Source organism: Prunus persica, chromosome G6 (assembly GCF_000346465.2).
Source record: "Prunus persica cultivar Lovell chromosome G6, Prunus_persica_NCBIv2, whole genome shotgun sequence".
NCBI classification, from domain to species: Eukaryota; Viridiplantae; Streptophyta; class Magnoliopsida; order Rosales; family Rosaceae; genus Prunus; species Prunus persica.
In genome coordinates this window covers 26,927,568-26,950,064 of record NC_034014.1, presented here as the reverse complement: position 1 = coordinate 26,950,064, position 22,497 = coordinate 26,927,568, and the positions used below count along the sequence as shown (strand labels likewise).

The following is a 22,497-nucleotide window of genomic DNA, read 5'->3' as shown; positions in this document are numbered from 1 at the left end:
AACAGAGGCTGAACGAGAGCCACAATGTGTAGTTAGTAAACACATGCACTCTAAACCAATGGGGGGCATGCCAATACTCAACTCATGCTTGCGACTGAAAGTCAAATTCAAGTGGTTCAAGACCATGATTGTGAATGAAATTCAAATTCATGTGGTCGAGACCATGTTTGTGACTGAAGGCCAAATTCATGTCGAAGACAAAACTTGGTGGAAGACCATACTTAAGGCCGAAGGCCAAATCCATATCGAAGGCAAAATTCAAAATCATGGTAGAAGACCATATTTGTGGTCAAAGGCCAGACTCAAAATCATGGTCGAAGACCAAACTCTCGGCCAAAGGTCAAATCCAAAGATGATCAAGCTTAATGTTGAAGACCATACTCATTGCCAAAGGCCACCATATCCATGAAATTTCACATGCTCATGATCAAAATGTTCTTTCCACAAAGAATATTTTCTCTCTCTACACCCTAAACACGTGTCTAGAGAGAGAAAAGAGGGCATCTGTGGGAGCAAAAATTAAGGCCCAAGTAACAAACCACTTCTCATGAATCCTAAATCTGAGGAAGTGGAGGGAATCAAATAACATGATATCTACTACCATAGAATATGGAGATAAATATGGGACATGGGACTTGGAGTCTAAGGATTTTAGTGCCTATAAAAAGCCAATTAATTTCCCAGCATAAGGGGAGAGAGGGAGAGAGGTATGAGATTATTCTGACTGTACGCAATATTCCTGAATGAACACTGACTTGAGCATCGGAGTGTTTTCTTGCAGGTACTCCTCTCTCATTGGTGGCAATCGAAGATGGTGTCCGACTTCTCAACATGGAATACAAGATTATTTGTTGGAGAACTCGAAATTTCATGCTCCAGCAAAACATAAAACATCCAATTATCACATTGCTCGTAGTAATAGGAAGATGTTTGATTGGATTACGGAATACCTATACAAAGTCCTCCAAATGTCCACTGTACATTATCAAGCAGTACAAATGCAACAGGGTAAGGATTTAGTTAGCAAGTTTTGCTTTATAGGCATATATAAAAGAAAAAAAAATTGAGTTTACAACCCAATTGTGTACCCTGGGAAATAGCTCTTCATGCCGGATATCAGTACATATTTTGATCTTTTTAGGCTTTTCAGGAATCTGAGGGTTTCTAGATCTTCATCATTTACTTTCCATGATATCTAATGTCAAAGTGTTGCTGCCTGTCCCAAATGCTTCATATCATAGATTCAAAACCAAGTAGAAGATAGGTTCACTGATACTTACATTTTTAGCTAAAAAGAGTACAAGAAATAGGGCAACGATGAAACAGCCAGCAGCTATTCGTGTAGCAACATGTTTTGTGGATGCATGCTGAAAAACACTTCCAAAGAACTCTATGAGAAAACTTATACAATCCCCATAAACAAAATTCATTGGCATAACTAAGATATCTGAGATCCACCGCGTTGGAAAGAATGAATCTATACACAAGTTATAGCATGATGGAGGGAAAGTGATTGAGATAATAGGCAATGAGAATGACAGAAATATAACCATTTTAGTAACTACAAGTAATTCATTTAAGCTTTAGTGGAAGCAAAGCATATGCCTCAAGACAAAATCACAAGACCAAGGTACATGGCTCCGCAGAGAAACAAGAAAGATATAAACCCCCTACAAGTAAAGCTCTTCAGAGTCAGAAAGAACCACACAAGTACGGCATAAGAGCATCCCTTGTAGTTTGTCCAGCAAAAGAAATGGAAATGCATAAAAAAGATCAGAAGGAAAGCTCTCAGGCAAAAATCTTATTAACAATATAAGAAGCTCACCAAATGACACCCCAATGACCCCATCCACAACCAGTACAGCGAGGACACTCTTCTGCAAATTTCCCATGTTAAACTGTTGCATGTACCCACTCGAATGCTTATAGGTGCATTTTAGCCTAGGAAGCAAGGTAACAGCCAAAACCAAGTAAAGGATATGTGAATTAATACTTACATTTTTAGCTATAAACAGTACAACCAGTAAAGCAGCAATAAAACACCCAGCAGCTATTCGTGCAGTAAGAAGATTTGTAGATGCAAGAATCCATAGCATCCCCCAAAAGGATGAACCAAGATTTGGAGTGAAACGTAAATGGAAACAATTACATCAGAACTTATTTGGACACAGCTCTCAATGGAGAAGAGCTAAAGATTCAACTAACTGAAACATAAAATAGGTCAAAGATGCAGTATAATACACCACCACGGGTTTGTGTGGTTCCACCCTCATCTGCATGAACTTGAATCCCTTCTACCTGCAAACTAATCTGTATCATTAGCGGCCGCAAATAAATGAAAGACTTTCTAAACTTAGCCAATTACGAAGCTACCTAGGTCAGAATTTGACCTCACCAAGATGATGAGTCAGAGAGAGAGAGAGTAGATACTCATGAAATTATGAGTTTTCATTAGGATATATCGTAGCAAGGCATTCTGCTGCAATGTATCAATTTGAGCAATGCAAACTTAACAATGTCCTTCCATTTATTTGTTAACAGAATACAATAAAGTGCATACAGAAGTAGCGAAAAAGCACCATTGCCATGTACAGATTATAACTCTACGATTGAAGAACGCATATGAAAGGGCATTAGTGCCGGAAGAAATTTGCTTTTTTCCTCACTTGAGTTATCAGTCACAAAAATTATACTAAATAAAATTCATTAATTCAACAACCCGAGAGCAAGGCGACGCAGGCATTCTGTTACAATTTATCAACATGAGCATTATGAAAAGTTTATATGAAAATATGAAAGAACAGAGCTTCTTACATGACCACTTGTAAGTTTACAAGCAATAGCATGGTTCGCCTCTTGAAGAAACACAGTGACAAGCTTAAATGGTCTCAGCAGTATTGTCCTCCACAACAAGAAGGATTGAATAATGATTTACTCTACATGACTTGTAAACAGTACAGCAGAAAGGAGTATTAACATCAACAAACTCCATAATTTGATAGAAAATATCCATGAAAACATCTTGCTTTCAAAATGATTGTAGGGAAAAGAGAAGCTTCGAGCTCCAACTGTCACTTTGGCCTACTTGGAAATCGCCTCCGGTGCGGCTATACTCCTTATATACATATGTATATATATATATAATATTTGAGTATAGTCGAACAGCTATACTTTTTAAATATATTATTATATTTACACAGTATAGCCGCGCGACTATATATGCCTTAGATTTATACAATTTTATAGAGTATAGCCGCTCGGCTGTACACTTTGAATATAGTTATTTATTTAAGAAGTATAGCCACACGGCTATACGGAGGTCCTTTTTTAAAAAAATAAAATAAAATAAATTTTTTCCCCGATTTTTGTTTATCCTAACCTAAGAGCAGTTTAGAGTATTATCTATTACTATTAGGTCATTACCTAAGTTTCTATTGTTCAATGTTTCGAATCTAAAACCACTAGTCTATAAATTAAGGTCATTTAAGTTAAACAAGTTGACAACTCACACAAATTATAGATAATGTGATATGTCACAAATTCTATCCCAAAGGAAAGTTTTGTGTTCTTGTATGAGGAGGCCTTGAGGGGTGTCTGTCTTTGTAAATCCATGTACTTGTTTCAATCTTGGGTCTTTGTTTTGTTCTTTTGTACGAGGTAGCTGAATCCCAAACTAAATAATCAAGGCTCATGGAGTCATGGTCATAGTAGGCCCTCACCATATATTAAGTGCATCATATAGTTGTTTGGTGGTGCATGCTATTTGTTATATATTATTGTATAAATTTCTCGGTTACAAGGAGAAACAAAAAATTAAAGAACTAATAAGGAACAAATTGTATTGTACAATTCGATCTTTTCAGAAAAGCTCTCTCTCTCTCTCTCTCTCTCTCTCTCTCTCTCTCTCTCTCTCTCTCTCTATTTTTCTTTTTTATGCTTTAGTATTACAAGATTTGGTTAGACTTTGTTTGTTTCAACCAAAAACTTTCATGGAGAAACAAGTTTCTTTTTTCTTTTTGGGTATGAAAATTCATAGATAACTCAGAACGACAGCAAGATTCAAGATATACAAAGGCCCGATATAACAGACTCCGAAGCCCAAAATAAACAAAAAGCTGAAAGGATGCAACACACAAGACATTGATGACTCGTTTAGGAGTGATTTTAAGAGGGCCAGAATCACTTACAGGAATAAGTATTTCTCATGTACTTCTCTATATAATCATTTTAAGTGATTATAAGGAGAAACACATTTCATATGCTTGTCCTTCAAATCACTTAAAACCACAAAAAGTGATTAGATTCTCCATAGAATTGATTTTAGCCCTATCAATTGGCCCCCATTCAGAATCACTCCAAACAAGCCCTAACATTGAAAATCTAACTAATATTCGATACATCTAAAACTTAGATTGGAATATATTTTCATCGAGAACAGATTTTCTAGAAAACGCTTAACACGTACCTAATTTTTGTCAGAATGTTTTGCCATAAGTTTTTCTGGTCAGGACAAAAGAAACTTAATGAATTTCATCCCAAATGAAATTGATGGTCGGTGTCACGCACCCATCCATAAATGTGAATCTCACATACATAATTATATGTAGGACTTTGAAAGAAATGGTCGGTACAACTAATGTCACTTTTTAATTTATTAATTTAGGTAATTTTTCTAATTAATCATAATCATATATAATGATGTTTTTATATTAATTTTTCAAAAAATTAAAATTTAAGGAGATTTAAAAAAAAACATGGATAAGTGATCACTCTTTTTATTCATAAAAGAGAAGGTAGTACAGATCTTGCAGAGAGAATTTTACAAACAAGGATCATGTACTTTAAGGAGCTGATGATAGAGAGTTCTTCAGCACCCACTTTATTTTAGCACCTACTAGATTTTATCTCGCGGCCGAGAACTGCCTCCCCATCTCAACTTCAGTGGATCCTGCATTACACAATAAAATATAATTAAGTTATTTTAATCCATCTTTTTAATGTGAAAATTGAGGTAATATAACATGAATTTTACCGGTTGCAGTCAACGTTGGGTCCAATGGGGTAAGGAAGCCTGACATTACAAGCCCTAGGGAGTCCACTAACAAGTTCACCCTTGATCCCAGTGATTGATTTAGCAGTCGCGACCAAGCACCTACACACGCCCTGGCGGTCAGGTGTGGTCCCAGCCAAGCCGATCAGGGACCTAATCCCATTACAGCATGGTACAGGCACGGCCCCACCCGTCTTCAAGTAACTTATGCAGGGTCCCACGTATTGTGACACCCTGCTGCATGGTATGACAGCTTGGGCTAAGGGTGCACCAACCAGCGTACACCCGAGGACCACCAGAACAAGCTTGAAGGCCAGGGAGCTTGCCATAACTTGAGAAGAACTATTGAGACTTTGAAGGAGCTTTGTGAAAATGTATACTTGTAGCTGGAGGTTTGTGAGTTTGACTGTGTGGTAGGGACGAGTGGTCTGGAGGGGTTTATATATGAAAAAGTGGGAGAGTAAAGAACAAAGGCCACGAACATGTGGCTCCGAAATATGGATATTAGTTGGCAGCTAAATTCAATGCTTTTAACTACATGACAAACTTTGTTGTTGAACTACGTACGTCATATATATAGCTCTTGATCGGTGCAATATATGCTACAGATATTTTCATGAAAAATGACATATATTATGTTCTTTAAGTATAAATAATAGTTTAAATTATAAAAGAGGGAGTTTTTTACACACACAATTTATGTCATGATGGTTCGAACATGAGATCTCTAGTCTGCAAGTTTAGGCTCTTTTCAACTCGGCTAGATGCTATCACATGGGGAATATTTAATTCCCACACACCATATTTTCTTAATATTGCATGCTCGTCCATCTCAACTTCATTCATCACATGATGCTGCAACACAATAAAATCCAATAAATAAATAAAAATAGTGGTTACTATCTCTTGAGAACTTATCGCTATAACAAGTGAACTTAACGTATAATATAGTCCGTTGATTATGTGATTTTGTGAGATATATAAATTTATACGTACGTGCTGCAGCTGAACTTGTACGGGAGGTTAAGTCCACAGCTGGAGGGAGGGCCAGAGACAAGGTTAGGCTTAAGATCTGGGATACCATTGGCCTCGAATTTCAAACACATGCAAACGTTTTGGCGTTCAGCGGTGGTGTTGGCATTCTTTGAGGGACGAACTCAGGATTTTAAAATAAAGTTGGCCAAATTTAGGTACTAAGTAAATAGAAAATTCAACAATACCATGTGATTTTATTGATAACATAAGATTTTTTTTTTTTAAAAAAAAAGCAAGAACAATAAAATCAATTACAAATCCTATTTGATAATTCATAACTCATAAACTGAAACTGATGTCCCAATTGCAAATCCTAATTGATAATTCATAAGTGTCAATTGCAAATCCTAATTGATACTTCATAAACTCCAAAAAAATCCTCAAATTAAAGCATCAAGAAATTGAGAGAAGCTTACATGACGAATATAGGAACTTGATTCACTTGAATTAAGTCTTGAAGGTGAGTGCAGCATCAAGAAGAGCCTTTTTTTTTTTTTTTTCTCTCTCTCTCTACATGCAAGGGTAGGGTGGTGCTTCCCTTTTTTTTTTTTTTTTTTTTTTCTACGTGCTGTGTGTGAGAGTTATTTTTTCTCTTTTTTTAATTTTTTTATTTTGTTGTGTTGTGTGTTCTCCCCCTCTCTCTTTTTATTGACTACGTGCTGTGTAAAGAGGATAACTAAATGAGGTTAGGTTATTTAAATTGGGTAAGCTAGGATTTAATTTTTTTGACTGGAAAAAAGAAGCCACACCTGGGCTATAGCCCAGGTTCCCCAAACTAAAGGTCCGTCCTTGGGTGAGCTAGGATTTTATTATTTTTGGCTGGAAAAAAGAAGTCACTTTGTCTATAGCCTAAGTTTGCCAAGCTAAAGGTTCATCCCTAGGTGAGTTAGGATTTTATTTTTTTGGCTGGAAAATAGAAGCCACCTAAGCTATAGGTCCGGCGGCAGGTGGCTTATGCATGGCAACATGGCTGCGGTCACATCGCTATACGTTATGGCCTGGGCTGAGGGTGTACCCATCACCATGCACATGAGCAACATAAGAACTGCTACCTTCATTGGTGCACCAGAGTTTGCCATATTTGAGGAAGACAGTACATGTTAAATCTTAACAAGTGAGCTCCACTTTTTATTTGTTAAGTGTCCTAACGTTTGATCACTTTTCATAGTAAAGAGGTCTACAATTTGGATTGATAAACAAAAACGTGGCCTAACGTTTCAATCCATGACCAACAGCAACCAATGATTGTGAATGATCTCGAATTTTCTTGAAGGGCCAAGGCTTAGCCGAACCGTTATTGCCCCAATAGGGCAAGGCATTGGTTCAGCTTGGGCTGTCATCAACAGTGTGAGTTGGTCCAAATGGTCTGTGTGTAATGATCATGAAAGAAAATGAGATAAAGGAGTTTAATCTATCTTCACCAATTGACAAATTATTTTTTCATTTTGACTGAATTCATTGGTTAATTGTTGATGTTATCTTGTCGTCTGAACGCTTAATTATAATTATTGATAGGAAGAACTTTTCTATTGAGATAAGCTATAGCAATTCAACATTAACTATTGAATTCAATTGAATAGGGTCCAAAATTTGTTGCTCAGATGAGCTACTTTTGCTATTTTTTGTTTCGTTTTTTATTTAACTCTTACAAAAGGAAAAGAGGGTTTTTTTTAATTATTTATTAATTAAAGAAATTATATGATTTCATTCATAATTCAGCCAAAAAGCCACTAGCCACAAATGGTCAATACAAACTAGCCACAAAAGGGTCATTACAATAACAGAGCCGTCTAATATCAAAATTAAGACAATCTGGTGTGTCTCCACTAACGATCAGACAGGATAGAAGAAACTCTGGTATAGGCATCCCAACTAAAATTGCAAACTTAGAATAATAAAAAAAAGATAAAGTTTGAAAAAACCAAACTATAACAATACAAATGAAACTCTCACAAAAGATAGATGAAAAGCTCTCACAAAGGAGAGATGAAAAACTCTCACAAAAGAAGAGGTGAAAACTATAAAGAAAACCCAAAGAGTCTCTGCAACTTATTCCAAACATTAAGAAATTGCAAAAAAGATGGTGGTGGAGATCCGATGCCGAAATGCAGGTGAAGATTCGACGCTGAGCAGCAACCTCCTATAATGGTTGGATGAAAATCATAACAAAACTAAGACAAATAGGGAAAACCCTTTGTCTTTGAAAATGGAGGAAGATGTGAAAGGAGGAAGAGAAGAGGGGAGAGGGGGGAAGAACAATGGCTTCCTTCCCCCTCAAAGTGGAAAAAGTTCTAAGAATGTTTTTTGAGAGAAGAGGGAAGAACATTTCTTTTATTATAAATTCCATATAGTATTACAATATTCATTACTTAAACATAAATATTACTAGTTATACAAAGATAAAAGATTACATAGAATAACTTAACGATTCCGTCAAGAGGAATCCCAAAAGTCACATTTTTATTCTCACTCTCTTATATTATCTGCGTCAAGCTCACTTCACGCTGCAACACCACAACAAAACACACCCAAAAGTCAGTCAACTATATAATATTCCGCATTTAATTGTCAACAAGCTAGACCAAAATTTCAACGATCCACATTTAAAAAGTTAGGTTTTGAGATAATGTGAACCGTTGAATTTTGGTCAAACCTACAAAAATTAAAACTTGGAGTTCTTTTTATTTTTAATACGTACGTTTTGCAGTTGGTGGAGGCGCTAATCTTGTAAGGAATACTAACTCCACACTTGCCGGGAAGCGCTGCGGCATTGTTAGGGTTGACTCCGGGGATGCTGGCGGAAAGCTGTTTCAGGCAGTTGCAAGCGGCCTGGCGGTCAGGGGTGGTCTTTGCCAAGTTGTTGACGTTCCTAATGCCGTTGCAGCAAGCTGGAGGCACAGCTCCACCGCCTCTCACGTAGGGTATGCATGGTGCAAGGTTGCTGAACAATTGGCCACATGTTATGGCTTGAGCAATGGGCACGCTCACAACCATGCACAAGGCCACCACCAAAGCAAGCTTAGTCATGGCAGAGTAAGCCATCTCTCTCGACTATGATGATGATATCGAAGGAAAAAGGAGTTTGAAATGGATTTGTAAGCACTTGATTTGAGGAACTTGAGAGTAGTGAGTAGTATGGCACCATGCTCTTGTGTTTATATAGAGAAGATATGAGGTGAATTATTGATGCCTACTTATTACATTAATTATTATTATTGACTGTTAGATTAAAAATTATAGTATTTTATAAATAGATTCATTCTAACATCATAATTTATACATACAAAAAAATTTCTAAAAATAATGCTAATACGATGTAAGTAAAATATTTTTATTTCATATTATAAAATTGAGTTATTCATCATATTAATTTTTGTCTTTAAATTCACAGTCGTGCAACATAAATTAGATAAGGTAAAAATAAATTTCCCCACAGTGGTTAACCTTTTACAACAAATGTGCAGTTGTGAACAAAAAAAATTACACATGACCCCAAAAATATGTGTAGGAGAGTTGGGAGGGAGTTGGTTGGAAAAAAGAAGCCACCTTGTCTATAGCCTAGGTTTGCCAAACTAAAGGTCCGTCCCTGGCCTGGTCCTCTACCAGTCAGGTTATGCATGGCAACATGGCTGCAGTCACATTGCTACACGTTATGGCCTGGGCTGAGGGTGCACCCACCACCATGCACATGAGCAAACCTTCATTGGTGCACCAGAGTTTGCCATATTTGATGAATAAAGTACATGTTAAATCTTGACAAGTGAGCTCCACTTTTTATTTGTAAGTGTCCTAACGTTTGATCACTTTCATAATAAAGAGGTCTACAATTTGGATTGGTAAACAAAAACGTGGCCTAACGTTTCAATCCATGACCAACAGCAACCAATGGTTGTAAGTGATCTCGAATTCTCTTGATTAGCCGAATTGTTATTGAAAGGAAAATGCTAGGCTTATCACATTTTTTATACCATATTGTGTACCACCTCTTTAATAAAGTTGGACTCCATTGTATTGGTGGACTCCACCTCTATTAGAGAAGTGGTACACAAAGTAGTATAAAAATGTGATAAGCCTAACATTACCTTTATTGAAATAGCCCAATATGGCAAGGCATTGGTTCGGCTTGGGCTGTCATCAACAGTGTGAGTTGGTCCAATTGGTCTATGTGTGTAATGATCATGAAAGAAAATGAGATAAAGGAGTTTAATCTATATCTTCACCAATTGACAAATTATTTTTTCGTTTTGACTGAACTCATTTGTTAATTGTTGATGTTATCTTGTTGCCTGAATGCCTAATTATAATTATCGATAAGAAGAACTTTTCTATTGAGATGAGCGATAGCAATTCACTATTAACTATTGAATTCAATTTAATAGAGGTCCAAAATTTGTTGCCCAGATGAGCTACTTTTGCTATTTTTAGTTTCGTTTTTTTATTTAACTCTTACAAAAGGAAGAGAAAGTTAAGTAAAAGAGAAAAGAGAACAACATTTCTTTTATTATAAATTCCATATAAGTATTACAATATTCATCACCATGTGGATGAAAATCGAAGTACTAGGGACTATGAGGAATCACACTTTGTTTTCACTCTCATATTATTTGGGGCCGAAAAATTAATCTCCCATCAAGTTCACTGCACGCTGCAACACAACAACAAAACATAGCAAAATCAATAAAATACTACCTTTTTTTTTCCTTCATGAGAAACATGTATTAGTTAAAAACCAAGTTAATTTGGAGTTTCGATGACATGAAACCGTTACATCAAAATGCAATGGTTGGCAGTCAAATTAGATTAAATTTTGAGGCAACCATAGTTGAGCACTGTGGGGTTTTTGATACGTACTTTGCGCAGTTTGGGTTGGGGCTAATCTTGTAAGGAACATTGACTCCACACTTGGCGGGAAGCTCTTCTGCCAAGGTTGGATTAACTCCGGTCAAGCTAGGAGCATTTTGTTTCAGACAATTGCAAATGGTCCGGCGCTCAGCGGTGGTTCTTCCCAAGTCATTGAGGTTGCTAATTCCTCTGCAACAAGGTTCAGGGACAGCACCGCAATTCCTCAAGTAGTCTAGGCATGGAACGAGGTTGTGGGAGACTTGGTCACATGTTATGGCATAGGCTATGGGTACACTCACCACCATGCACAAGGCCACAAACACAGCAAGCTTAATCAATGCATAGCTAGCCATAAATAATGACTTTGATGCTCAGAGAAAAAATTGTGTATGAAAATTTCACTTGATTAGTTTGGGGACTTGGGTGAGTAGTAAGGCAACATAGTCTGGTGATTTATATAGAGAGGAAATTGGGTGAATGGAAGGTCGAGTGACAAGACTTATCATCGGATCATTGGATGAATATGTTGGTGTTATTGATGAGTAATTTCTGAGTGAAATTACTCACACTATCATATAGTGTTTACACTTCACTCGTTATGTTTTATCTATTGATATTATATGTATAAACTCGTTATCTATGGCTAGCATGTGGATTAATGTGTACTTATTACATTAACTATTAATATTAAGGTGAGTATAATTACCTTGGTAACATGGTAACCATGTCTTAAACACATGTGAATTCAGGTGGGAACAGAAAGTTTACATGAGCCAAACACGTGCGTAGGAGTTGGGGAGAGGAAGTCGGTGTTACAGTTGAGTCCCTTAAATGCTGTTAGGCACAGATTGATCAAACTTAATTATAGCCTATATAATCTGCGCAGTTCAGGTGGTGCACCGACCACCATGCACATGACCAACATACAGCCTACCATCTAGCTTCATTGTTCCGGTTGGTCAGTAAGATTGAGATATTTACCATCACAAGCCCTAGTTCCCCATTTTTTTAAAAACACAATATCATGTAAAAGACTCACTAATATTGTGATTTAGAGTATTTATTTTTTTAGACAAAATTTGAAATTCGAGTTCTAACATCCGTATAGTTTGTATAAGTTTATTATACAATCGTCCCTCTCAGTGAAAAAAAAAACACAATATACCAATAACTCACTATTTGGATTTGGTCAGTAGAATATCTTGCCAAAAACCATAGTTGAACAGAGAATTGAATTATTATTCAATGAGCACGAATCCGTGTGGGTCCAAACCCACGTGGGGGCAGGCATTCTTGTACAGTTGTACTGAACACTTATAAAATATACACGTCTTAATTTGTATCTCAGTGGACTTAAGCAAGCTAGTTTTATTTTTGTTTTTATAAATATTTTCTTAGATTATTAGGATTGAGGAAGAGGGATTTGAATAATTATAGGAAAAAAGAAGATTACTTAAACATAAATATTATTAGTTATACAAAGATAAAGATTACATAGAATAACTTAACGATTCCGTCGTGAGGAATCCCTAAGTGGATCACATAGCCACATTTTTATTCCGACTCTCTAATATTATCTGCGGCCGAAAATACTTGTCCCATATCAAGCTCACTTCACGCTGCAACACCACAACAAAACAAACCCAAAAGTCAGTCAGTTATGTAATGTTCCGCATTTAATTCTCAACAAGCTAGACCAAAATTTCAACGATCCACATTTAAAAAGTTAGGTTTTGAGATAATATGAACCGTTGAATTTTGATCAAACCTACAAAATTAAAACTTGGAGTTCTTTTTATTTTTAATACGTACGTGGCGCAGTTGGTGGAGGCGCTAATCTTGTAAGGAATACTAACTCCACACTTGCCGGGAAGCGCTGCGGCATTGTTAGGGTTGACTCCGGGGACGCTGGCGGAAAGCTGTTTCAGGCAGTTGCAAGCGGCCTGGCGGTCAGGGGTGGTCCTTGCCAAGTTGTTGACGTTCCTAATGCCGTTGCAGCAAGCTGGAGGCACAGCTCCACCGCCTCTCACGTAGGGTATGCATGGTGCAAGGCTGCTGGACACTTGGCCACATGTTATGGCTTGAGCAATGGGCACGCTCACAACCATGCACAAGGCCACCACCAAAGCAAGCTTAGTCATGGCAGAGTAAGCCATCTCTCTCGACTATGATGATCGAAGAAAAAAGGAGTTTGAAACGGATTTGTAAGCACTTGATTTGAGGAACTTGAGAGTAGTGAGTAGTATGGCACCATGCTCTTGTGTTTATATAGAGAAGAAATGAGGTGAATTATTGATGCATACTTATTACATCAATTATTATTATTGACTGTCAGATTCAAAATAATAGTATTTTATAAATAAATTCATTTTAACATCATAATTTATACATACAAAAAAATCTCTAAAAATAATGCTAATATGATGTAAGTAAAATATTTTTATTTCATATTATAAAATTGAATTATTCATCATACTAATTTTTGTCTTTAAATTCACAGTCGTGAAACATAAATTAGATAAGGTAAAATTAAATTTCCCCACAGTCGTTAACCTTTTACAACAAACGTGTAGTTGTGAACAAAAAATATTACACATGGCCCCCAAAATATGTGTGGGAGTTGGGAAGGAATCAGTTGGTAGTTGGGGTGGATTTAATGCTTGGGGTACTATGTTCAAGTTTTAAGATTGCAGTTGGATCCCTTAAATGCGCTTAAGCACAAACTTAGCCTAATCACATAAATGATCCCCCAACTTACTACCTACATGAAAGAGAAGGCCAAAACAAAGAGAAATCATGTTCTTTTAGATATTTTTCGTATCAATTTTGTGACAAGCTAGCTCATGTTATATATCGAACCAAAAAAAATCCTGTTATGAAGACACGACATATAAATTATAATGTAGATCTTATGTTATTGTGTCATTTACAGAAATTGTCACACTTGATTAAAACTTTATTCCCCATGGATCATGACTATCCCAAAAGGGTAAAACCAGGATAATACCATATTAACCTTGGATAATGTCTTCCCCCAGTTTGGCTGAAAAAAAAAAAATTATAATTGGTACCTCAAACTTATCTCTGTTCAAAACAGGGCTTGCTGGCAACTTAGTTAGGTGCACAATCAAGGTCGGGGTCCCATGATATTAATGTGTGCGTACTGCATAATTGATTTGTTTCACTTAAATGTTTCTTGTTGACGTTCGAGTACACCAGACCCGTGTCTCCCCTGCCATTCGTGTTTTGCTCCAAAACCAGGTACAAAAAAACTTCTGGTCATCAAAATCTATTGTTTTTATGTTTGTAAACGAGGCAAATTATTAAGAACCATCTCTTTCATGGTAAATCCGACCGACTTTTCAGCTTTCCAACTATTTGTTCATACACCCACTCTCTTCAACAAAAAGTGTAACATTCCACATCGATCAATGGAGAGGGGGTGATATGTCTTATATGTACATACTTACCTCCATCTAGCACGAGGCCTTTTGGAAGCTTACTGGCTTTTGAATTATAGGAATTCCGAACTTAAGTAAGTTTGGGCTAGAGTAATCCCAGAATGGGTGACCCACTGGAAAGTTGCTCGTGAATTCCCATAAGCAAAACCTGATGGCAGGGGACTCGAAACGGATAATATCATGCGACGGCGGAGCCGATCCAGGATGTGACAAAAAACTTTATTCAAATATTGCAATTTGTAATTTGTTAGAATATCTTCTTTGAATACCTCAACTTTTAAAACAAGAAATTTATTTTTGGTACTGATCATAACATTTCATTTGATTTTATTTAAGTTTCTTGACCGTTAGATACAGCCTTGGATAGGATCCACCCCATAATATTCTTCCACAGATAATTTTTTACTTTGTCAATAAAATTTTGCATGAATGAATATGGTCCATCTCTATGAAATTTAACAAAATATCAAATGTGTGTGACTTTGGGATATTATGGTATATGGGCCCTATCCCTTCGAGGATACTGAGCCTTCAAACAAATGAGGAAAAAAAATTATATATTTAAACAAACGAACTAGATTAATTAAGATTGTTCTTGCAAATGGAAAAGAAACGAACGAGATTAAAGATTGTTCTAGCATATGGAAAATAAACGAACGATATAGATTGCCTGAGGAAGATGGTAAGAGCCATCATCACGTACAAGTACAACCACAACCGACTGATATCGGTGACATGCATGAAAATAAAAAGAGATTAGAACGACAGAACACTCATTCTTTATTCTTAACGTAGCCTAGCTACTTCTACTATATTATCATCTCATATCATCCTTCCTTTCCACGTGCTTCTCCGTATCATCACTTCACGCTGCAACACATATAAAACCCAAAATAAATAATACGTAAAGTGTGTTTAAATTTTAGAACATAATATAAAAAAACTGTCAGATTATTTGATGAACAAAATTTACCTATTGCAGTTAGTGGAGGCGCTGATCTTGTAGGGAATTTTGACGCCACACAAGGAAGGGAGGGCAGCAGCGTAGCCTGGGTTTATGCCTTTGACTGCGCCAGCAACTGTTTTCAAGCACTTGCAAGCATTTTGGCGATCAGCTGTGGTCGTGGCTGAGCCGACCAGTCTTTTGATCCCGGGGCAGCAGCCCCCAGCGGGGACACCGCCCCGCTGGAGGTATCCCAGACATGGGGCAAGCCCGGCCTGAATCTGAGGACAAGTAAGGGCTGCCTCGGTGATCAAGGGTGCAGCCACCACCATGCACATGAAGAGAGCACAAACCACCTTAAGGATAGCCATGGCAATTGTTGTAGTGTTTCTTTCGCTTGGGGTGCTTTGATCAATTGAATTAATGTTGGTGAGTGATGTATGGGGTGCAGAGTGTGGTGTTTTTATAGGGAAAAATAGTAGTGGGAGGTTGTGCTTTTCTGTGTCCAGAACTAATGGCACTGACTGTAGACGTCTGGTTTCAATGCCCTCCAAAACGCATGCAGAAGATGATCGAGACTCGATGTGCATGCATTGCTATAAACGACAGTCTCAGCTCATAGAAAGATGTGTTGGGTTATCAAAAAACCCCATTGTTCATTTCATATATTTGCAAAAAAGGAGAAAAAATTGCAAGGTGAACAAAGTTTATCCACACAATTATTTCAAGTACCATATATTTTTTTTTCTTATTTGATTCGATCCCTCGTTTTGATCAAATTTCTAAAAGTTATTTCAGCATTTAACTTGGAAAAATCTAACAATTATCTTTTGATGAAGTTTCTGGTTCTTTAACAAGAGAATGAGATTGCAAGAGCGTTAGAAAGATGTAACACATGCATGCATGTGTTCTGGAATTTCTAATAAAATACTCATATGAAAAATGAATTCAACAGAAGTAGATCTAGAGGTTACGTTTACGTGTGGTTCATCAATTACAGGCGCCCGAATTCAGTTAACATGCAAGGATGGTCGCCTGTAATTGGGGTAAGAGTCACAGTCATAGCCTCACAGGCAAGGTTGGTCACCAGTTTTAGGATCGTGGTCAAGCTCATAGAACATGGGCAATATGAATTGGGAAAGGTTGGTCACCATTTTTTATTTTTTCTTCTTTGTCTCCTTTTGTTGGTAAAGTTACTGGTTTTCTAGGGTGTAATTGTCATTGAGAAATGTAAAATGTAACCCCCTTCTTATCGTTTAGATTATTGCTTATTAAAAAAAAAAAGTTAAATTAAATGTAACCTGACTGACTGCTGGTTGGTAGTTGAACTTGAATGCATTACTGCATTAATTGGCAAAATTTGACATTTCCTGAGGCAGGGGTTCGTCTTCCCATGCTGCGTTGTTCAATTTTAATGTAAATTTTTTGCAGATTATCTGAATTTGTATATATACGTTTTTATTCTTGATAATTGCTATGAGTCCCGAATATAATTATGTGAAATTGATAGAACTGAGTCTCACATTTCTTATAGCATTTGCAAAAGAAAGCAAGCATTCTAAATTAGGAAAAACAGTAGCTGTACCTTGTAGACTATTGTCCTTGGCTTTTGCAACAACAAGAGCAATTGAATAGTCATCGATCTCTCTGACTGACCATGACCAATAATATTTGTTATTATGGGTTAGTGTGCCACACCCACAACCACACCCGTTGATGTGTAAGTGAGCCGACCACATTGACATTGTCCCATGCCTTTTCTTTCCCACCGAAAGCCAACAAGCAATAGCAATGGGTTGTGGTCCAGCCTCCTTCCACGGCTGCCCTCCCCTGCATTATTCATTCATATTTGCAGCAAACTAACTAACTAGGGTTCTACCTACGTTCACATAGGCCTTGAAGATTGATAGCTAGAAATGCTTTCGCATTCAAATGAGTAGAGTCTTCTTTTCCTTCCTATAATTATAAGACTGATAGCTAGAAACCCTAATTTCACTTTTTTAATCAAGTATTGTTTTTAACGCAGCTAATATTGTGCATTCCTTGTGGAAAAAGAAGGCAAAAATATATTAATATGCACCATTGAAATAATTGTGATGAGTTTGTAGTTATTGTGTGCCTCCATGTTTGTTGCATCACTATAAAACTGGTTACATTTTACTGTTTCGGAATGAGTGAGACACCAAACACTGATCAATTGAACAAATTAAGTCGTTTTGAGTTTCAAGGGGTAATGTAAAATTTAACAATACTTTCAGGCCACGCTGGAGTAATTAAGCCAAATAAATACTACTAAATGAATAAGTATTTCAAATAAAAACATGAAATATTTCCTTTAAATCATTACTCCAAATAAATATAAAACAGTAGAACCTTTGGCACTAGTCATATGCATTGTGAGGACAAGTAACACGTTTACCTAGAGAGAAGGATGGAGCTGAGCCTCGACGCAGTGTCGGTATCACAAGTAATGAAAGAAAGACAGAGACACGCGTCCATATATCCTGGATTTCCGACACGTCGTACGTCTCTGTCATTCGTTTATGATTGATTCGGACGACGGAACGGAAGATGGGAGACTGACGAGTACACGGGACCCTCTCGTGAGGCCTCTATTATTTCTCGTAATGGTTGTGGGCCCACCTCATATGTGGTTGTGAATTCACCATCCAATTCAAATCCGACAAGGTTACCTACCAATTTGCCACCGTTGATTTTGTTGCATCTTTTTTCACATTCTTGAAGTTTTTTATTTTGTTTTTTTAATTTGTAAATTGATAACATATTCAAGGGGGGAGCCCAATCAAACTTTTGGATTTGTACATCAAGTTTGCCAGTTATAGCCACCCTGTTGAAAGGCCCACTTGATTTCATTGATGTTCAGGTTGAACAACAAAATCTTGGAGAGTTGGGTCACATGCGAACTTCTTACTAAGGAGGGCCCAATGCTGCATGGGGATCAATAAGGCCCTTTGTAAGATGAATGAGACACAAGATTGACAAGAAGTCAACACAAAAACAAGACGGAGGTTGACGAATCACATTCCTCTTAATCTGATGACGGTAAGCCGTTGATGCGTTGTAGGACACATGCATTATTCTCAATCATATTACTTTTTTTTTTGGTACAAACGATAATTAAAATTATGTGGGAGGGAGGTTTTTCACACACACACATATTACTATATTGTCATGGAGGTTCGAACATGAAACTATTAATTTACAAATTAAAATCCTTTTTAACTGAACTAGACCCTGTTGACATTTGCAACTATATTCTTTGTTTATATAGGCTGTAATTAGGGGTAGGCATGGTCCAGATTGGATTGGTTTCGCCTCAAAACCAAAGCCAAACCAATTACAATATGACAGTTTGGTTTGGTTTGGATAAAAGTTATAAAGGAAATTGAACCAATCCAAACCAATTTAAGACAGTTTTGTTCGGTTTGGTTTGCCCGGTTTGGGCCTAAGCCCAATTCTCTTTCTTTTTGCATTTTTTCAACATTGTTTGCCTAATTTTAACCAACAAATTCACAACTTGCTTCATACATAAATCATTTTTAGTGTACGAAACCATCCTAAAGCTCAAAATGTCATAAAACTTCATATTTCACTAACTAATATAGCTCAATTCAAATTTTCATATATAGTAATTAACTAATTAGAGTATTACTCATGTAAATAAAATATAAATAAATAAATATACACATAAACCGTTCGGTTTGGTTTAAGTCGGTTTATAAAAGTTCACTACCAAACCAAACCAAATCACATACGATATGGTTTGATTTTTAAACCGTTTGACTTTTTCTTGATCAAAACCAAACTAAACCGATAATTATGATTTGATTCGACTGATTTTATTAGTTCGGCTGGATTGATGCCCACCCTTAACTGTAATCCATTAATTGTTATATACCAAAATCACAAATACGCTAGATATTGGTCCGCATCTTGGCCCATATATTTAATAATCGAATTAATATGAAGGCACATATCTTTTAATTTTAGAGCTGCAAGGCAATAAAAGTCTATGCAAGTTGCAACCATCAACTTACTCATTCTCCACCATATCTTTTTCCGTGGCCCCAGTGGCGGAGCCACTTCTAGACCTGGAGTGGCCCTGGCCTCCTCATATTTTTATAACTCATCTATTATATTATATATAATATATAGAATTTGTAATAAACAATTTAGAATTTAAGTTAAAATTTCCTCCAAAACAAATTAGACATGACTCAATTAGAAATATTTAGTTCTAAACATGTAAGTATTGAACACTTAAGTATTTTATATACTTGTATTTTCTACTTCGGCCCCTCCAACTTTACAATTCTAGCTCCGCCCCGGATGGCCCTACAATCACCATTCATATCATGCAATTGTTGCGATATTATCTTCGAAATTATATTCTTGCAACGCATATTTGGGGACGTGGCAAATGCTATAGCTCCAGCAAATACATGCAAAAAGGCCCTTCTTATATTGTTCATGAAGAGATTGGTAGATTACCACTCGACCAAAAGTTTAAGCTGTCAATAAGGCTGTCCGAAGGAAAGACAGAACAAAGACTATAAAATCGGAGTTGCAACGATATTATGTTAGATTATCACTCTCTAAAAATTTAAGTTATCAGAAAATGAGCCAACAATGTATATCAAATGAATGAAGATAAAGTCGTTTAAACATCATGCCCCACTAAATTAATGAATGAAATATGCATCCCCCACACATGAAATCCAGCCACATTCTTCGTTTAAGAGTTTTAGCTTGGAAATGAATGCTCAGGAGGTCGAAGAAGCTAGAAACTCATTATCCATTTAAAACTATAACTATATATATGTAAGTGTACCCGAACATCTTCTCATAAACAGTTCAGACAAAGGTACTTGCTAAAGAAGCAGAACTAAGAGTCTGTGTGACAAATATGCCAGCTTGGGTGGTGAAGTCGAGGGTTGAATTTTTGGGGAGGGAATGGAACTTTGTGGATATAGGCACAATCGTTTTCCTTTCCACTTTGCATGTCCTTGTTCTTTTGGCGCCATTTCATTTCAACTGGAGGGCATTTTGGTTGGCCGTGGCACTCTATTGTCTCACAGGCCTAGGTGTCACTCTATCTTACCATAGGCAACTTTCCCACCGGAGTTTTAAGCTTCCCAAATGGCTTGAATATTTCTTTGCCTATTGCGGTGTATTGTCAGTTCAGGTCTGTGAATCAAATGTGACAAGTTTTAATTGTAACACTTTGTTTTTTATAAATTTTTATATACGATTTTGGTTTGCAGGGAAGTCCAATTGAATGGGCGAGCACACACAGGAATCACCACCAGTTTACTGACACGTGGGACGACCCTCATAGCCCCATCAAAGGATTGTGGTTTAGTCACATTGGTTGGCTCTTTGATTATCGTTCTCGATTTGGAAGTGTATAGAAAACAACACATTCTTTTTCTATCTTTCTCAACACGCACTACGTAACAATTTTTTAACACCTAAGTTGATTTTTGCAGTATGAAGGACGGCTAAAGAATGTTGATGATTTAAAAAGGCAGAAGTTCTATAGGTTTCTTCATGTCACATACCCGCTTCACTCAATAGCTTTTGGAGTTTTACTATATGCCCTAGGAGGAATGCCCTTTTTAGCTTGGGGATTGGTAAGATTACTCCTAATGTTGTTTTTCTTTGTTAGTGAAGTGCTAGCTTTGTTGAGCAAAAGAATAAAATTCTAGCTCAGCCTTGAACCGACGTTTGGTTTTCTTTGTTTGCAGGGTGTGAGGGCGGCATTATTTGCCCACGCTACTTTTGCACTAAATTCAATTTGCCATAGATGGGGCAAGAAAGTATGGGATACTGGTGATATGTCTAGAAACAACTGGTAATATTGTAGTTTTTATGCACTCAAATATTGTAGATATGTGTGTATTTGTGTATTCAAATAATATTTTGTAATTGCATGTTTAGGGTATTTGGATTGCTTACACATGGAGAAGGTTGGCACAATAACCACCATGCTTTTCAATACTCAGCTCGGCATGGCTTCGAATGGTGGGAAGTTGATGTCACTTGGTATGTAATAAGATTTCTTGAAATTGTTGGTTTGGCAACAGATGTGAAACTCCCAAGTGAGACTCAGAAGAAACGAAAAGCTTTATCCAACAAACTCAACGAGGAAAAGCTTGAAACACAAGTGAACGACACAAAGCTTGAAACCGAAGCCAAAAATGAATGACGGAAGCTCAAACTTATTCTCCAAACATTTTACCATTCTTTTAAAGAAAGCTTTAATTCCTATGTGCTTTCATCTCATCATAATTAACAAATATTATACGTTATGGCCGACGTATGTCAGGCTATAATAAAATGTAAAGACAATGTGCAAAATGTAATAATGTATACAATTCAATATATGATGTCATCGTGTGAATAAAAATAAGAAAAATTTGTATAAATGTCACCTGAATTTTTAGTTATATGTGTGATTACCACTTGAACTTCCAATTTTTACTATTAATCACCCGAACTTTGCAAAGTATAGCAATATATTTTCTATTGTAACTCCGCTAAAATTACAATTAAATAAAATCACATGTTGAACGTGTGATATTTTTTAAAGGACATTTTCATCAATTTATTAGAATTAAAAAAAAACAGAATTCAACCTAATTAATTATCCCCCAACCTCTCTCTCTCTCTCTCTCTCTCTCCAACTGCACAAACAAGAGGCCAAACTCTGCAAATCAATAACAATTCAGCAATATTTAATTGATTTCTTTATGAACGGTAAGAAATTTTAACGGAGTTACGCGTAGGTGGTAAATTGCTACATTTTTATAAAATTTAGGTGGTTAATAATGAATATTAAAAGTTCAAGTGGTAATCTCGCACATGCTTAAAAGTTCATGTGGCATTTATGCAAATTTTCCTAAAAATAAGGTAATTGAAATTCCTTTGAACATTCCGTAAAAATGAAGAGAGTTTCAATGGGATCAACTATACCATACAAGCCTTGAAAAATCTAAAAATTATAGACATTAAAATAGTTACACAGATAAATAAATTTTTTTTTAAAAAAAACTTACAATTTTAGGAAATTTACGACTATCTCAATTCCAGTTCTACAATGTACATGTCAATCCGGACATATCATCATCTTCCTAACAAGAGCC

General features: G+C 36.5%; 6 protein-coding genes and 1 pseudogene across 6 annotated transcripts; 1 reads left to right on the top strand and 6 right to left on the bottom strand.

Moving 5' to 3' along the window:
- On the bottom strand, window positions 1,607-2,907 carry LOC18773080 (annotated as a pseudogene).
- Window positions 4,756-5,456, bottom strand: LOC18773589 (non-specific lipid-transfer protein 1). The gene is made up of 2 exons (XM_020566805.1): window positions 5,033-5,456; window positions 4,756-4,948 (listed from the first exon to the last, which is right to left on the bottom strand). Exons 1-2 carry the CDS (start codon window positions 5,377-5,379, stop codon window positions 4,939-4,941), a joined length of 357 nt encoding a protein of 118 aa, XP_020422394.1. The 5' UTR covers window positions 5,380-5,456; the 3' UTR covers window positions 4,756-4,938.
- On the bottom strand, window positions 8,386-9,216 carry LOC18773511 (non-specific lipid-transfer protein 1). The gene is made up of 2 exons (XM_020565300.1): window positions 8,784-9,216; window positions 8,386-8,589 (listed from the first exon to the last, which is right to left on the bottom strand). The coding sequence occupies exons 1-2, from the start codon at window positions 9,125-9,127 to the stop codon at window positions 8,580-8,582; spliced, it is 354 nt and encodes a 117-aa protein (XP_020420889.1). The 5' UTR covers window positions 9,128-9,216; the 3' UTR covers window positions 8,386-8,579.
- Window positions 10,609-11,978, bottom strand: LOC18773078 (non-specific lipid-transfer protein). Its single transcript, XM_020567000.1, has 2 exons — window positions 10,937-11,978; window positions 10,609-10,730 (listed from the first exon to the last, which is right to left on the bottom strand). Exons 1-2 carry the CDS (start codon window positions 11,278-11,280, stop codon window positions 10,721-10,723), a joined length of 354 nt encoding a protein of 117 aa, XP_020422589.1. The 5' UTR covers window positions 11,281-11,978; the 3' UTR covers window positions 10,609-10,720.
- Window positions 12,359-13,179, bottom strand: LOC18773079 (non-specific lipid-transfer protein 1). The gene is made up of 2 exons (XM_007206097.2): window positions 12,740-13,179; window positions 12,359-12,546 (listed from the first exon to the last, which is right to left on the bottom strand). The coding sequence occupies exons 1-2, from the start codon at window positions 13,081-13,083 to the stop codon at window positions 12,537-12,539; spliced, it is 354 nt and encodes a 117-aa protein (XP_007206159.1). The 5' UTR covers window positions 13,084-13,179; the 3' UTR covers window positions 12,359-12,536.
- On the bottom strand, window positions 14,952-16,008 carry LOC18773980 (non-specific lipid-transfer protein). Its single transcript, XM_007206098.2, has 2 exons — window positions 15,362-16,008; window positions 14,952-15,258 (listed from the first exon to the last, which is right to left on the bottom strand). The coding sequence occupies exons 1-2, from the start codon at window positions 15,919-15,921 to the stop codon at window positions 15,249-15,251; spliced, it is 570 nt and encodes a 189-aa protein (XP_007206160.2). The 5' UTR covers window positions 15,922-16,008; the 3' UTR covers window positions 14,952-15,248.
- Window positions 20,255-22,030, top strand: LOC18772708 (palmitoyl-monogalactosyldiacylglycerol delta-7 desaturase, chloroplastic). The gene is made up of 5 exons (XM_007207004.2): window positions 20,255-20,537; window positions 20,617-20,757; window positions 20,842-20,985; window positions 21,100-21,206; window positions 21,293-22,030. The coding sequence occupies exons 1-5, from the start codon at window positions 20,259-20,261 to the stop codon at window positions 21,558-21,560; spliced, it is 939 nt and encodes a 312-aa protein (XP_007207066.2). The 5' UTR covers window positions 20,255-20,258; the 3' UTR covers window positions 21,561-22,030.

Bases quoted from the DNA above. Each gene is read 5' to 3' on its own strand.
- LOC18773589 (XM_020566805.1), bottom strand. From the start codon at position 5,379: ATGGCAAGCTCCCTGGCCTTCAAGCTTGTTCTGGTGGTCCTCGGGTGT.
- LOC18773511 (XM_020565300.1), bottom strand. From the start codon at position 9,127: ATGGCTTACTCTGCCATGACTAAGCTTGCTTTGGTGGTGGCCTTGTGC.
- LOC18773078 (XM_020567000.1), bottom strand. From the start codon at position 11,280: ATGGCTAGCTATGCATTGATTAAGCTTGCTGTGTTTGTGGCCTTGTGC.
- LOC18773079 (XM_007206097.2), bottom strand. From the start codon at position 13,083: ATGGCTTACTCTGCCATGACTAAGCTTGCTTTGGTGGTGGCCTTGTGC.
- LOC18773980 (XM_007206098.2), bottom strand. From the start codon at position 15,921: ATGCACATCGAGTCTCGATCATCTTCTGCATGCGTTTTGGAGGGCATT.
- LOC18772708 (XM_007207004.2), top strand. From the start codon at position 20,259: ATGCCAGCTTGGGTGGTGAAGTCGAGGGTTGAATTTTTGGGGAGGGAA. The intron at 20,538-20,616 runs GTCTGTGAATCA...TTTGGTTTGCAG, and splicing joins GCGGTGTATTGTCAGTTCAG to GGAAGTCCAATTGAATGGGC. The intron at 20,986-21,099 runs GTAAGATTACTC...CTTTGTTTGCAG, and splicing joins CCTTTTTAGCTTGGGGATTG to GGTGTGAGGGCGGCATTATT.